The sequence below is a fragment of the Gopherus evgoodei genome, chromosome 3 (genome assembly GCF_007399415.2).
Source record: "Gopherus evgoodei ecotype Sinaloan lineage chromosome 3, rGopEvg1_v1.p, whole genome shotgun sequence".
Lineage (NCBI taxonomy): Eukaryota > Metazoa > Chordata > Testudines > Testudinidae > Gopherus > Gopherus evgoodei.
In genome coordinates, this window is record NC_044324.1 from 103,839,032 (window position 1) to 103,852,481 (window position 13,450).

The window sequence follows — 13,450 nt, forward strand, 5'->3', positions numbered from 1 at the left end:
TTCCAGGCTGCTCCCCGCGCCTTTTGTCTCTCACGTGCACAGCACTCACGTTCCCCCGGCTGGGCAGAAAGTCACTTCCCGATTGGCTGGGGCGACTTTTATTTACATAGAATTTGAGGCTGAGGTTCCGCCCTCCCGCTGAGGGGCGCAAAGATTCCCTGCGACGTTCCGCGTTCCCTCCAATAGGAACGCTGCGCTGGCACTGTTGTTACACGTAAGAGCGGTGCACGTGGGCCCGTTATGTAAAGGGCATGTGGCAGCTTAGGGGAACGCCACACATGCGCGTAGGCGTGTGAGGTCACTGTTCTGCGGGAGGTAGCTGCGCATGCGCGCACGCGGCCCCTCGACTGCTCTCCTGCCTAGCTCCGTCCTGGTCCTCCTACAACGACAATGAAGCAGCAGCAGCAGCCGGCGGCCGCGGGCGCGGGGGTCCCGGCCTTCCTGAGCAAACTGTGGGCGCTGCTAGGGGAGGCGCCCAGCAACCAGCTCATCACTTGGAGCCAGGTAGGCCCCCCCAGCGCACGGGAAGGTGAGGCCGGACTGAGCGGAGGAGACGGGCCAGCACACGAGAGGAGCCGCTCGGGGCGGCCGCGCCGCCCTCCCCATTGCCTGAGGCAAGAGGGGCCCGATGCCCTCCCAGGGCCTTGTCCCCGCCCCCCCCCCGGCCTAGTGCGTCCTGCGCGGAGGGGGGCAGAGCCGCCGCCGCCCCCAGGAGTAGCTGGACTGGGAGCCCGCGCCCCCAGCACAGAGGGGCCCGCAGCGCCTGGCCCGCTCGCGGGGGAGGGACAAACCCGGCACCTCCCTCCAGCCAGGGCCCTTCCTTTCCTGTCGGTGACCCAGAAACTCCTCGTGCGTCTCCGCTCCGCTCCCCCCCCCCCCGGCCCCGAGCTGCGATTTCTGGGTTCTGGGCACCGACCTGGCTTTGTTCAGGGAGCAGATTTACACCGCGTGTGCGTTGGAGAGTCCCGCTCCGCAGCGGGTTCAGCCTCCTGACCGCACCCCACAGGCTAAAGTTTTGGTGGGGGGAGCGGGCCTGTAGACGAGCGGGCTGCTTACCCCTGATCAGCAGATTTCCGCTTTCAGGGGTGGCCTACAAAATGGAGAAGGGCTCTGACCTTTATGAGGCGATTGTGTGGCCTTGTTCTGGGGTGGATAGGTGGTGGTGGGGCACAACTGGAGTCTGAAGGTGATTTGGTTTCTTAAAATGTTTTAGTGAGAGACTTTCAGCTGGAACTTCGAGAGTTTCCAGGTTTCTGTCTCTTCTTTCTCTGTGTCCCTACTCCACAGCAATTTTAGGATGATGCTTATTCACATCTTTGCTACCAGTTGTGAGGGTAGGAGCACAGGAGGAGAGGTAGCCGAAGCAAACTTTACGGAATATCTACTCTTATAAAGTGTTTTTCTCCTTAACTTGATAAGGATGTAGGCATTGTCCTATCTCATCCACATGTAAAACATAATAGTCAACTCTAATAACTTGGAAAATGGTCTTTGGTGTGTGATCAGTAAAAATAGAGTTTTGGTCTTCCATAGAAGTGCATATGAGTGTTGATGCTTGTTGGCAATGACAGGAGGGAATTAGAAGGATGTGTAATTCAAAAAAAAAAATCACATGAGGGTGGTGCTCCTCTTTAGTTAAAGCAGGGGTTCTCAAACTGTGGGTTGGGACCACATTTTAATGGAGTCACCAGGGCTGGTGTTAGACTTGCTGGAGCCCAGGGCTGAAGCCGGAGCCTGAGCCCCACTACCCTGGCTTTGGCCTGGGGTGGCCAGGCTTAGGCTTTGGCTTTGGTTCCACCATCTGGGGCGGCCAGGCTCAAGCTTTGGTCCCCACCTCTTGAGGTCATGTAGTAATTTTTTTGTTGTCAGAAGGGGATCACAGTGCAATTAAGTTTTGAGAACCCCTGAGTTAAAGGAGTGTTAAGGGACTAGTAAGCACTTTTATTCTCAAGTTCTTTTAAATTTGCTAGTTCTACCACTTAGGCCATGTCTACATCTAAAATTTTGCAGCGCTGGTTGTTACAGCTGTATTAGTACAGCTGTATAGGGCCAGCGCTGCAGAGTGGCCACACTTACAGCAACCAGCGCTGCAAGTGGTGTTAGATGTGGCCACACTGCAGTGCTGTTGGGCGGCTTCAAGGGGGGTTCCGGGACGAGAGAGCAAACCGGGAAAGGAAACCAGCTTCCCCGCGGTTTGCTCTCTCGGTCCCGGAGCCAGCCAGCAAACCGCAGGGAAGGAGACCTGCTTGCTCGGGGTTCCGGGACCGAGAGAGCAAACCGGGAAAGGAGACCCGCTTCGCCGCGGTTTGCTCTCTCGGTCCCGGAACCCCGAGCAAGCAGGTCTCCTTCCCTGCGGTTTGCTGGCTGGCTCCGGGACCGAGAGAGCAAACCGCGGCGTTCCCGGTTTGCTCTCTCGGTCCCGGAACCCCGAGCAAGCAGGTCTCCTTCCCTGCGGTTTGCTGGCTGGCTCCGGGACCGAGAGAGCAAACCGGGAAAGGAAACCAGCTTGATTACCAGAGGCTTCCTCCTTCCATGGAGGTCAAGAAAAGCGCTGGTAACTGTCTACATTGGATTACCAGCGCTGGATCACCAGCGCTGGATCCTCTACACCCGAGACAAAACGGGAGTACGGCCAGCGCTGCAAACAGGGAGTTGCAGCGCTGGTGGTGCCCTGCAGATGTGTACACCTTCAAAGTTGCAGCGCTGTAACTCCCTCACCAGCGCTGCAACTTTCTGATGTAGACAAGCCCTAAGACTCATTGGACCAGCCCTTTAACCATTACCATATGGATTTTTTTAGGAGGTGGTTTGTTTTCAGTAGGAACAATTTGGGACAGGTGAACTTACAGCATGAACGAACTAATTATGGCAGAGAAAGCAAGAAATATGGTTTAAAAATACTTGCTGCTGGTTAGCAACCGCTCAAGGAGGAGATCTTGGAGTCAACATGGATAGTTCTCTAAAGACACCGGCTCAATGTGCAGCAGCAGTCAAAAAAGCTAACAGTGCTAGGAACCACTAGGAGAGGAATAGCTAGGACAGAAAATATCATAACGCCACTAAATAAATTCGTGGTACTCCCACACCTTGAATATTGTGAGTACTGGTCACCTAACCTCAAAAAAAGTATATTAGAATTGGAAAAGGTACAGAGAAATGCAACAAAAATAAATTGGGATATGGAATAACTTCCTTGTGAGGAGAAATTAAAATGACTGGGACTGTTCAGCTTAGAAAAGAGATGAGTAAGGTGGGATATGATAGAGGTCTATAAAATCGTGAGTGGCATTGAGAAAATTATGGGGAAGTGTTAATTACCTCTTCACATAATACAAGAACCAGGGGCCACCCAGTAAAATTAATAGGCAGCAAGATTAAAACTAATAAATGCTGCTTCACACAACACACAGTCAACCTGTGGAACTCATTGCCAGGGGATGTTGTGAAGGCCAAAGGTATAACTGGGTTCAAAAAAGAATTAGATAAGTTTATGGAGGATAGGTCTATCCGTGTTTGATCATGATGGCCCCACAGGGGACACAACCCAATGCTCTGTGTGGCCCTAAATCTCTGACTGTCAGAAGTTGGGACTGAATGACAGGATGGCTCACCTGATAAATTGCCCTGTTCTGTTCATTCCCTCTGTAGCATCTGGCACTGGCCATGGTTGGAAGACAGGATACTACCGGGCTAGACCAATAATGGCTGTACTTGGTCAGACCAATGCTTATTTTCTTAGGCTTGTCATAGGGTTACATTAGAGTATTTATCCTGTGCTAGAGGAATGGGGTGGCAACTATATTGTACTTCACTAAATTTCTTTCCACTGTGGATCATAAAGTTAAGTAATATTTTGTATTTACATATCATTTTCAATCTATAGAGTTTAAAGCACTTTACAAAGATAGGTAAATATGCCAATTTTAAAGAGGGGATGACAGTCACAGAGGTTAAGATGCCATTCTTACAAATGAGTTTGTTCTGTTGTCTCATTTAAGTCAGTTGAAACACTGTGAAAGATTAGAGCCTCGTTGACTTGTCCATGGTCATATTTACTAGTTTATGATGCAACTAAGGGCGAATTCTCTATTTAAAATATAAATGTTTCTGTTCTGTAATTTTTCTGTTAACAGATGTTAAGCCAACTGTTAAGCAAATGTTTTAACTTAGGTCACATCTGCACTGCAAGCTTAAGTCTTAAGTTCTGTCCGCATACAGCCACCACAGTTAATATGTGGCTTGTGCGCATGTGTACTTTGCTCCTTGTGTTGACAGTGCACATACTCACGAGAGTGCTTGTATCGATGCAGAGTGCACTGCACCGTGAGTAGGTATACCATTGTGCATCAGGCCACCATCCTACGTGCATCTTTTGGGAAGCTTTGGCAATGCATGATGGGGCCAAAATGAGTTGTGCAGGGATGACTGGGAGCATGGGGCTAACTTCCCAGGTTTCAGTTCTCTCCATCGCATAATGTTGTGTGTCCCACAGTGTTTGTACCTTTTTTTCAAAATCCCACAAACCTGTGTGTCCCTTCTCCCTGTTCATCATCTCTGACAGAATCATGGAGCCTGCACAGCTCAGCACTGTTGTCATGAGCGTTGCAAGCACAGGGCACACAATCCTGGAGTCTTTGCAGAGCCACAAGAAGAACCAAATTGGTGAGGAACATGATTATTCCCTTGAAGGATAGATTGCTGTGGGACATAGCGAAAACCAGTTCAAGCTTGGTGGCATTTGCTTAGCAGCTGCGAGTGGTGGAGCACTGTTTCTCGCCCTGAGAAACAAGCACTGACTGGTGGGATTGTGTGGTAATGCAGGTTTGGGATGACTGTCAGTGGCTGCAGAACTTTTGGTTTCTCAGGGCCACGTTCCTGAATATGTATGCCAAGCTTACCCCAGTGTTCCAGCAGTGGGACGCGAAAATGAGAGCTGCTTTGACAGTGGAGAAGCAAATGGCTATCATACTTAGACACTTGAAATGCCAGATTGCCACCAGTCAGTCAAAGGTCAGTTTAGTGTCAAGTAATCCACCGTGGGGGCTATTGTGATGTAAGTCTGCAGGGTAGTTAATCACCTCCTGCTAAGCAGGATTGTAACTGGCAATGTGCAGGACATAGTAAATGGATTTATAGCAGTGGGGTTCCTGGACTGCAGTGGAGTTATAGATGGGATGCATATCCCTATTTTGACACCACAGAATATTTCAACAGAAATGGCTGCTTTTCTATGGTTATGCAGCCACTGATGAATCGCAGGGGACCTCTTCACCAATATCAGTGTGGACTGCTCAGGGAAGGTACCTGACACTTACATCTTCAAGAACACAGGACTGTTACAAAAAGCTACAAGTATAGACTTCCTTTCCTGAGCAGCAGATTACTGTTGGAATGTTTAAATGTCAATAATGATCCTGGGAGACCCAGCTTACCCTTTATCCCAGGGGTAGGCAACCTATGGCACGCATGTCGAAGGCAGCACATGAGCTGATTTTTCAGTGGCACTCACCTTGCCTGGGTCCTGGCCACTGGTCTGGGGGGCTCTATGTTTTATTTTAATTTTTAAATTAAACTTCTTAAACATTTAAAAACCTTATTTACTTTACACACAACAATAATTTAGTTATATATTATAGATGTATAGAAAGACCTTCTGAAAACATTAAACGTGTTACTGGCACACACAACCTTATATTACAGTCAATAATTGAAGACTCGGCACACCACATTGCCGACTCCTGCTTTACCTCCTTGAATCATTCTCTGATGCTATCAACTTCATGAGCCAACTATCATCTCAGTGGATGTAGAATGACAGTTGAATGTGCTTTTAGTCACTTGAAAGGTTGCTGGTATTGCTTACTTACAAGATTGGACCTCAGTGAGAAAAATATCCAAATGATTATTGCTGCCTCCTATGTTCTGTGTAATGTATGTGACACGAGGGGAGAGTTTCTGCTAAGGTGGAGCAGCTATCTGCTGAATATGAACATCTAGATACAAGGGCTACTAGAAGAGCTCAGTGTGGAGCTATATGGCTCAGGGAGGCTTTGAAAAAAACATTCTAAGAGTGAGCAGGAGTATTATGAGGTGTTGTATGCTCTACCTGACCTGCTGTTTTGTGGCCTGAGAGGAGTCCTATGGTGGTTACTCTAAAGGAATATAACAGTACACCTGTTAAGGTTTTGTGACATTGTTCAGTAACAGGTAATTGGTTACTTTTAGAACTGCTGAGCACTCCACAGCTTGTTTTGAACTAATAAATTCTATTGTTTGGAAATAACTAATCTTTTATTCTGTAATGATCAATGCAAAAAAACCCTGTTCAATTTGAAAATACACTGTGTTAAAACTTAATAAATTAAGAACAGAAATTATGAAGGGGAAAGAATTTTTATGTCTGTTTCAGTTATGCATACATGAACTACGGCTTTCACAAGTATGTGTAGGTTAAACAGAGTTTGTCTGTAATATTCCCCAGGGTGGAGTAGGTAGGGGTACGGTAACCACGTGGAATGATGGAGGGTGGGGCGGGAAACAGAGAGAGGTTCTCATATTGAGTTCTCAGTGGGCTGCAGAGCAAGGCAAGCACAGGATTGTTGAACTTGCAGGCCTACCAGACTCGGCAGCATCTGTGCTGATTGCCTGAAAAGCCCCATTACGTCCCTCTCCTTTTCCTGCTTGGACTCTTGGGCCTTTCTCCTCTCTACGCTTTCCTTCTCCGGGCTGTCTGCGGTGTTCATCCTTCAGACCCTGTGCTCAGGGTCCTGTGCAGCAGTGGCTTGCAAGATGTCCTGGAACATGTTATCCCAAGTAGTCTTCTTTCTCCTCCTTGTCTGGCTCAGGTGTTCTGTAGGTGTGGAGGGGCAGACCCTGAAGGCCACAATGGCAGCAGCTAAAGATAAAACACACACAGGTACCATTGTTCATGCATTCACTACAGAAAGCAAGACTTGAGAATCTTAAGTTACTCCCCTTGCTGTCCACAAGCAATCCCAAGCAGCAGTGAGAATGTAGTTTTTAAAATAGTAGCGGAGCATCAGTCACCACCCCAGCTGTGGTGAGTATGGTCCACTAGGGGAAGGGAAATGAGGGAATTGCTCAGTTACATGATTCTAGTAGTATAGGACAATGGCACTTAATAATGTCACCATTTTCCACAGGCATTGGTGGTTTCAGCTGATATGACACTCCTTTGGGTCACAAAGGCTGAAGCTGCTCAGGCCTGTATGCTGTTAGCCTCTGTACTGCAGTGGCCCGCTGAAGTTATTGCTGAGTGGCATGGGAAAGTGTCCTACCACAAAGAAAAGAATAAGGCAGCCCTCCCTAGAAACTTTCAACAGAGGATTGCAGAATACCTCCATGGAAGCTTTGAGATCTCTCAAGTTTCTAGGGACATCACTGTGTACATAAGAACAGCCATATTGGGTCAGACCAAAGGTCCATCTAGTCAGGTATCCTGTCTTCCGACAGTGGCTAATGCCAGGTGCTTCAGAAGGAATTTACAGAATAGGTAATCATAAAATGATCCATCCCATCGTCCATTCCTAGCTTCTGGCAAACAGAAGCTAGGGACATCATCCCTTCCCATCCTGGCTAATAGCCATTGATGAATAGCCTCCATTAATTTATGTAATTATTTTTTGAACCCTGGTAGTGTCTTGGCCTTCACAAAATGCTCTGGCAAAGAGTTCCACAGGTTGCCTGTGCATTGTGTGACGAAATATTAAATTTTGTTTTAAACCTGCTACCTATTTAATTCATTTGGCAACCCTTAGTTCTTGTGTTTTGAGGATTAAATAGCACTTCCTTATTTACTTTCTCCACTCCAGTCATGATTTTATAGACCTCTGTCATATTCCCCTCCCCCCCCAGTCATCTCTTTTCCAAACTGAAAATTCCCAGTCTTATTAGTCTCTTCTCCTATGGAAGCCATTCCATACCCCTAATATAGTTTTTGTTGCCCTTTTCTGAGCCTTTTCCAATTCCAAATCTTTTTTTTTTAAGATGGGGCGACCATATGGATTTATATATAGGCAATATATTTTCTGTCTGTCTATCCCTTTCTTAATGATTCCCAATATTGTGAGCTTTTTTTGACTGCCGCTGTGCATTGTGGATGTTTTCAGAGAACTAGCCTCAATGACTCCACGATCTTTCTTGAGTGGTAACAACTAATTTAGACCCCCATCATTTTATGTGTATAGTTGGGATTGTTTTTTAATGTGCATTACTTTGCATTTATCAACATTTGAATTTTATCTGCCATTTTGTTGCCCAGTCACCCAGTGTTGTGAGATCCCTTTTGTAGCTCTTCACAATCTGCTTTGGATTTAACTATCTTGAGTAGTTTTATATCATCTGCAAATTTTGCTACCTGACTGTTTACCCCCTTTTTTTCCAAATCATTTATGAACATGTTTAGTACAGACCCTTGGGATACACCACTATTTACCTCTCTCTGTTCTGAAAACTGAGCATTTATTCCTACCTTTTGTTTCCTCTCTTTTAACCTGGTACTGATCCATGAGAGGACCTTCTTTCTTGTCCCATAACAGCTTACTTTGCCTAAGAGCCTTTGGTGAGGAACCTTGTCAAAGGCTTTTTGACAATCTAAGTACACTATATCCACTGCATTTCCCCTTGTCCGCATGCTTGTTAACCCCCTCAAAGAATTCGGCAGATTGGTGAGGCATTAATTTGTTGGACTAGTCAAGGGAAATATGTTCATCTGTGTGACTGACAATTCTGTTCTTTACTTTAGTTTCAACCAGTTTGCCCAGTACTGAAGTCAAGTTTAATGGCCTGTAATTGCTGGGATCACCTCTGGAGCCCTTTTAAAAATTGGCCTCACATTAGCTATCGTCCAGTCATCTGGTACAGAAGCCAATTTGAATGATTACAAACCACCGTTAGTAGTTGTGCAATTTCACATATGAGTTCCTACAGAACTCTTTGGAACAGATGGTATACACCCAAAACCTCCAGTAATGACACCTCAATCTAGGACAAGTCCTCAGATTTGTCACCTAAAAAGAATGGCTCAGGTTTGGGAATCTCCCTCACATCCTCAGCCATGAAGACTGATGCAAAGAATTCATTTAGTTTCCCCGCAGTGGCCTTACTATCCTTGAGTGTTCTTTAGCATCTCGATCGTCCAGTGGCCCCACTGGTTGTTTAGCAGGCTTCCTGCTTCTGAAGTACTTACAAGAAATAATGGCAATTTTTTTTGGTCTCTGGCTAGCTGTTTTTCAAATTTTTTTGGCCTTCCTAATGATATTTTTACGCTACATAAACTGCTTAGCATCTCCCCTGCCTGCCAAGAGGGGAATGAAAAGTAGATAGCAGCTCTAGCTCTCATAGCCTTAATAAATTAATGGAAAGTCAAAAGATTGTCTCCTGCTACTTTGGGGGAGTGCCATGCCTGAAATTGAAAATGTATCTACAGATTTACCTGAGGTTCCTTGCCCTGCATCGGGCTTGCTGGCTGGACTGTGGTGGAGTCAAAAACCAGTCCTGGCTTGCTGCACAACTGGGTCCCTCAGTCACCTGTCTCCCATATACCATCACCACCACCTCCATGCTGTTCACAGATGGGGCTTGTGACTTGGGCTTCTCGGGGGTATACTCAGTTCTGGTGGGGTTGGTATTGGTGTGGGGTGGGGGGGAGGATTGCACTGATTATGGCAGGTTTGCAAAAGTGGCAGGTTTTCATCTTGGCACTGGTTCATTTGTTGCCCTCCCTGGCTGTCTGCTCTGCCTGCTGTATGAAAAGCAAGGAGCAGTGGCACTGGTGCTTGTTCTTATAGTCCTTCTGCATCCCCTGAGCAATCTGCTTGTACATGTTGACATTTCTAAGGCTGGATTAGAGCTGGGTCTGCACAGCCTTTTCTCTCCACAGGCCCAGGAGAGCCAATATTTCCTGTCTTCTCCAGGCAGGAGTGCATCTGGAGCATGCAGCTGTCGTGTTCAGCTGGGCAGTTGCACTTAACCATGGAGAGCTGCTAGGTGTGCTCGCCAAGCTGGGCAGTCAGGAGAAGGAATTTCAAAAATTTGCAAGGCTAACAATGGTGACCAGAGAGGTCAGTTGTGGGACAGCTGCTGGAGGACAGGTTGGTGGGAGTGCAGACTCTGTGTTACTTATTTCAACTTTAAGTACATCAATCGTATCTGTACACCGATCAGGGAGGAATTTACAGTGTTGGGAGACCAATTTGAACATAAACACATGCACAACTAGGTTGATGTAAGCTGCCTTGCGTCGACCTAACTATGTAGTGTAGACCAGGCCTCAAACTTTCCAGTGCTTTCTGAAAGGGAAACTGATCCAGCTACTCTGAAGTATTACAGTGTCCTCTCCCACTGAGATACAAGTCCTATTCATGATAGAACGCTGTAGGCACTTATACTGTGTCAGAAACATCTTTAAACAATGTTGATTTTTAGTATATAGTTTGCTGTGGTATTATATTGAATCACTGATAGTCTCCACTAGAACTTCCAGTAGGAGAAACAAGTTGGAGATCCCATCTGGTGTGAATTAATTTTTTTTATTTTTGTTTTGTTAATTTTGCTTTTCGTTTAATATTAGTTTCTCTTGTCTGAGGATGGAAACTCTAAATGCTTTAACTGACCATTCAGTGTTGTCTAGTTTTAATGTAACTTAAGGACCTCTATTAGCAGAAATACTGCTGTGACACCTTACATTCATAATGGATGTTTTATCTAGGAGGTTTCCAAATGCGGTACAACACCTCCCTAAAACATTACATACCATACTTCCATCTCTTAAATGGATACACAATAGCTTGTCTAAGATAACACTGAATTAGTTATTTTTTTTACTGGAAGTTAAGAATAACTTGCTCGTTAAGGGGCGTCTGGAATTACTGTAGGCTGCTGAGGAAAAAGCTCGACAGATGCAACAGGAGACAGCTGGACTCCAGCTCCAAGTCAAAAAAGCAAGGGAAGAACAGCAGAAACTGTATCTTCTTGAAAATCCAGTTTATAACTATGTTGATATGTGGTATTACTCTGGGCTGTTTTCTGTGTTTGACCAGTTTTGCTATGGCCGGAGAGAGGGGGAGTCTAACCTGGTGGGTAATGCAAGAAAGCAGTTTGTCTGTGAGTGGAGTTTCTGAATGTCTGTCGTCTCAAAAGTGAATCTGGAATTAGATCGGGAGCAAAAAGCTCTCACTGGGGAGGAAAATGTTTCTCGGAAGCAGATTCAAGTAAATGGTCAGGTTAAAGCCCTAACTGAGGAAGGAAAGGATAGATTTGTGATGGGTAATGGATTGGTGGTTAGTACAGCTTGTAAAAGTGAACCTGGAAAGGGTAACTGTGATTTGCTGGAAGTAGCTCAGTGTAGTGAAAAGAGCAACCGTTTATCTGTTAGGAGTGGCAATGTGCCTGGTGAGAAAAGTTTGGATGGGCCCAGATGGCCTTGGGAGCCAGTGGGTTTATCTAGTCAGCAGTTTGGGAAGACAAGGATAGTGGAAGATGAGTGTCTCTATCCCTTACCTGTTTCCTGTGTGGAGAAACGTGACAGCGAAGGGAATGTGCCTGTGTCTGTTGGGGGTATTAACTTGCCTATGGAGGAAGCTACTTCACAGACAACTGCTTGGAGATTGAACAGCCCAGTGTGCTGGGACAAGGGAAATGAAATCTCAAGCTATGTGTCTGGTGAAGGAGAATGTGTCTCTGTCTCATCTGTGTCTGTGGAGCAGACAGAAGGTGCCTTTCAGCCTGTGATGGTTGAGGGTGATTCAGTTGTCTCGGAGTTGGTTGTAAATACAGCTAAAGCCCAGGAAGGGAATGGTCCTAAGTTTGTGTCTGCTGGGGAGAATGGCACTGTGACTAGGTTGCATCCAGTTAGTGTTTTAGCAAAATCCCAGAGATCAGACAATTCTGGTGCTTGTAGTTTGCCAGTTGCTAATAGGTGGTTAGAAAAGGGTGTAGCAACTCTGTCTGATCAGGGTGATACCCTAGCCAGGGCACAAAGAGAGCAGAAAGGTAATTTGATTGTTACCCACTAACAGTTTAACAACTTGTAACAAGGAGGAAAAGATTCCTAAACTTGTGTGTGTTGAGCCTGACAACTTACAGGTTGCCAGTGACTATGAGGGAAGTTGCAGAGGGAAGGAGAGTACCTCTAACCTTTTATCTAGTGAGTCTGAGTTTGCCAGAAAGGGAATTGTGTAGAAATCTGCCTGATGGGCCAAAGGTGATCATAACTGTAAGTAAGCCCCAGAAAGAGGCTGTTGTAGCTCAAGGAAGTGTTCATTTAGAGCAAGCCCTAAGTGAAAAGGGTAAGAACAGAGTTTCTGTGAGAGGTGAATTGCTGCTTACAGAAGCTGCTAAGGAAAGAAATCCTCATGGTAATCTGTGCAAGCAGTTTGGTACAGCTAAAGGGTGTGAAAGTGATTTAATCAAGGACGTTTCAGTTCCTAACAGCCAGAAACTTTCTATTGTAAATGGATTTACTGACTTTCCTTTTGAAAAATCCAGTGTGGGTAGCTTTGAGACGGTCTCAAATGGAGTAAAAGTTGTTTAGGAATTTAAACAGTCCTATGACCAAGTGCCTGGGTTTGGCCAGCTTGTTGGGAAGACAATGGTGTTGGGACAAGACTGTCTCCATGCTAATTTTGTAAGTGAGCAGTCTGTGCATCAGGGTCTGAGGAGAGATTTGGTTACTGGTATTTCAAAGCACAACGGTTTTATGGCCAAATGCTTGAGGATGCAGGGGAGAGCAAACAGACTTTCATCCTCCGACTGTTTGGATTTGTGTAGTATCTCTGTAAGACAGAGTTCAGCCTTGGAATGGGTAGCAGCTGAAAATCTAAAAGCTAGTGCCTGTGTTGATGCAAATTACCTGACTGGCAGGGAGAAGAAAAACTTGCTAATAGCTGTTAGCAAAGAGAGCCCATCCCATCAGCCAGTGAATTCCATTAAGAGAAATCGGGGTGTGATCCTGCAAAAGGAGGAGGAAAAAGAAAACTGAATTTTGCAAAGGGAAGCCGCAGGTTAACCCTAGAATGTCAAAACCCCAATGGTACTGAGCCAAAGGTATGGCATGACATGACAAACATGATTATAGATGGACACTTGCAATGAGTTTGTTATTGCTTATGGTAATTTTTGTAACTAGTGTATTGCTATTACCAAAAACTGTAAAAATGTACAATGTGCCTAATCTTTTGGAAAATCCCTTGAACATGTTAAGAGAAATACATGAGAACACACTTTATGTTAAAAGGCCTTGTTATACTGATGTTTCACTGCTAGTGCTTGTAAACAGTCTTGGAACTTTTCGCAGAAGAAAAGACGTTCCAGACCTGATGTGCTGTATGAAAAGGGAAACTGAGGCACACTACCATATTGCTTTCATGGCTAAATGCCAAGATTCCTACACTGTGAACAACATTAATATCTCTGTTGATTTGATGTTAAT

General features: G+C 45.7%; 1 protein-coding gene across 2 annotated transcripts in view; it reads left to right on the forward strand.

The window, feature by feature from the left end:
• The first annotated feature begins 292 nt into the window (after window positions 1-292).
• HSF2 (heat shock transcription factor 2) overlaps window positions 293-13,450 on the forward strand; it is a 39,029-nt gene continuing 25,871 nt past the window's right edge. For both annotated transcript variants that reach the window (XM_030556211.1, XM_030556212.1), the window contains exon 1: window positions 293-504. In XM_030556211.1, the coding sequence (XP_030412071.1) occupies window positions 391-504 (114 nt within the window). In that variant the 5' untranslated portion in view covers window positions 293-390. The remainder of the gene's footprint in view (window positions 505-13,450) is intronic.